The 3,179-nt window shown below is 40.8% G+C and overlaps 1 protein-coding gene across 1 annotated transcript in view; it reads right to left on the reverse strand.

The window, feature by feature from the left end:
- slc43a1b (solute carrier family 43 member 1b) overlaps positions 1-3,179 on the reverse strand; it is a gene marked incomplete in the record, with an annotated part of 17,319 nt that overhangs the window by 11,834 nt on the left and 2,306 nt on the right. The window contains 3 exon segments of the mRNA XM_035659467.1: positions 238-314; positions 809-864; positions 1,511-1,694. Of these exon segments, the coding sequence (XP_035515360.1) occupies positions 238-314; positions 809-864; positions 1,511-1,694 (317 nt within the window).

The raw sequence follows: 3,179 nt of genomic DNA on the forward strand, positions 1-3,179 counted from the left end.
GTCGGGTTGGTGTGCAGAAGCCTTAAGAGGTGCTGGAGGGAGTACTGTAGCTACAAAGAGGGACATCAGAGCTACTTTACCTAGCCTGTTGCCACTGCGACAAACAGTGGCTTTGTAATAAGACATTTTTCAGTTAGTGGAACTGTTTTTCAAAGTAACCTTCCTCAGCTTTGACACTTCTAATGCAGTTCACAATTGGAGTGTGTGTGTGTGCCTTTGTGTGAGTGGGAATCGTACTGTGAGTGAGGTGAAGGTCAGGCAGATTCCTCCAAAGCCGTTGAAAGAAACAGCAAGGAAGATGAGGACAGACAGCACTGATGGAACACATGGAAATGAAGAATACCATGAGCTATAAAGAAACTTTTACTTTTTACAATGTTGGTCTTTTTTTTGTACATTTTGTCAATCATTCCCAACCTACAGTAAGTGCACCTAACATGTCAGTAATATCTCTGATTGCATACAAAATGTGTATTTTGCACACAACTATGGTAAATATGGTAGGTGGTGGTAACATGTAATTTTCTAGTTTGGATTTTAATTGTAACATTTGGCTTTACTTTCATGTTACTTAAATTGGAAGGAATTTAAGTTGGAATTTGTTGTAGAGATGTTGCAGTGAAGTTGGTGTGTAAAATGTTACCATAACTGACAGGAATGATTTAAAAACTACAAAAATAAGACTGGTATTTGATTAAAATTTCTGTTAAGTAGTGTATCTCTGTGTGAAAATTTTCCTGTTGCAGTAGCGGGATTGAACTGAAGCAAGTGTATGATGATTCAAAGTTGGACACATTAGTTGCCTTACCTTCAGGGTCATATGCAGCGGCAGCTATGATTGCACAGGAAGCCGCAAAACACAAACTGAAATATATACAGACACAGGATGTCAGATATTGAGTGTGGTTTCAATGCCATTTTTTTTTTTAGGACTGGTGTGTAGGGATTTAGTGATATCTACTGGTGAGATTGCACATTGCAACCAGCTCAAACCCCTCAAATCAACATCAATCAAGTGTGCAAGACAGGGATCAGCAACCTTTACTAACAAAAAGAGTGTTTTTTGGCCAGAAAAATAAATAAAAGTTTGTCTGGAGCCGCAAAACATATTTGAGCCATACAATGTTAATTTCTCTCTTTATATTTTCCTCTGAGACTTCTCCTTTTTTGGATTTGGAAGCCATAGCTAGCCTAGCTTGGGAGATTAAAGATTAGTAGCCATTGCCTTCGAGGTATGGCAAAATATAGAGGAAAAGGTGAAAATAGGTGCCAGGTCTGGTTGTGACTTATGACATTTGAGCCATTTTAGTAGGTTGTCTACCCTGGTGAAGGAAAAACTACGGTTTACAACAAATGCAAAAGACCCCATCTAGAGCCAGTGCTTGGTTTGTTTGTTCTGGGATACTGTAGGGCTACTGGTTCAACACTAATGAAAACATTCCTGTGAATATACACATACAGACTGGACCTTTAATATGTTTTTAAAAAATAAATAAGTGGACTGTCATACCTGCCAATGAGCCTTAGTGGGCGTGGCCCGTATTTATCCATCAAGATCCCCAGGGGCAAAGTGGCTGCGCTCAAGAGGAACGAGCCAATGGTGAAGCCAAGATTCAGTATCTCTTCCTGCTCCACACAACTCCGCCAGACACCACTCTCCAAAGAAGTCACATTGGTGTTGACAGTCTCATTTTCTAGGTAGGTTCATAGAGAAAAGAAGTCAGGGGAGGGTAAAATGTTGAAAGTAGAGAATCCAACATCTGCTAAGCCCGCCAAAAGTCCTCATCGCAGCACTGAGAAGACTACACATCACAATGTATGAACCGAAGTGAACACAACATACTGCTACGTACAGGACAGGCCCTGATCACTCAGTCAGTATAAAAGGTAAAAGGTAAATGCAAGAGAAGTCTATCCACCCATCCATTATCAGGTTAAGCAGGGTATTCCAGATGTTGCTCTCCCCAGCAACGTGTTACAGTTCCTCCTGGGGGAACCTGAGGCATTCCGGTGCTAGATGAGATATATAATCCCTCCAGCGAGTTCTGGGTCTACCCCAGGGTCTCCTCCCAGTTGGATGTACCCTTCCACAGGAAGGTGCCCTAGGTACATGGTAATCAGATGCTCTACTCCCTCCAGATGTCTGAACGGCTCACCCTGTCTCTAATGCTGAGCCCAGCCACCCTGGGAAAAATGTAGGGATGATGCAAGGTACAGAAAATGGAACCAAAACACTCAGCAGTCTTATTGTAAAAAAAATATAAATAATAATAATAAATTATAAAAAGACACATCCAGGTTTTATTCTTGCATTACATTTGTATCTAAAACAAGCAATATTAAGAATCAGTTATTGAATGTTGTCCCTCAGAGAACTCAGTCCTTGGATGAAGACTTCACACCTCACTAATGGTCAGAGGATATCATCAGCAAGGCAAAGACACCTAAACATTCAAGTGTCCCATTTGTGGCACTGGCTTTATAGCGAATCACTTCTTTAAAATTGAATCGTCCTTAGCAGGAACCTGGTCACACATTTTCTCATATTATACATAAACAGTACAATAAAATATAATTGTCAAACCCCATCGGGTCTGCTCAAGGTTTCTGCCTCTTAAAAGGAAGTTTTTCCTTGCCACTGTGTGCCACTGCCAAATGTTTGTTCATGGTGGGAACTGTTGGGTACAGTCTAGACCTGCTCTATTTGAAAAGGGTCCTAAGATAATTTCTGTTATGATTTGGTGCTATACAAATAAAACTGAATTGAAAAAGATTTAAGGAGAGAAATAAGCAAAGCTGTAAAAGAATCTTGAAAGAATGCAGTTTTAAGACACTCGTCGGCTTCACTTCACAGAACCGTCAAAGGGTTCAACTGTACTTCCTCATGTCACTGCTCTAAAGACTTTGGATTATTCAGAGAAAGTCTTCAGTGTCTATTGAGCAAACCGTTTAGAGACTTGTGAGGCTTGTAAAACTCGTCGATTAAAATGTATTATGTGACTCAGATTAAAAGTATAACTACACAAAAACACACAGGGAACTATTAAATGCGGCTGTGGCGCAGAGGCATAGCGGGTCGTCCCCTAATCGGAAGGTTGTTGGTTGGCCACGTGTCGAAGTATCTTTGAGCAAGATACTGAACCCCAAATTGCTCTTGATGCTGTGCATCGGGGTGTGAA

The sequence above is a fragment of the Morone saxatilis genome, unplaced genomic scaffold (genome assembly GCF_004916995.1).
Source record: "Morone saxatilis isolate NCDOM2014 unplaced genomic scaffold, NCSU_SB_2.0 Contig17, whole genome shotgun sequence".
Lineage (NCBI taxonomy): Eukaryota > Metazoa > Chordata > Actinopteri > Moronidae > Morone > Morone saxatilis.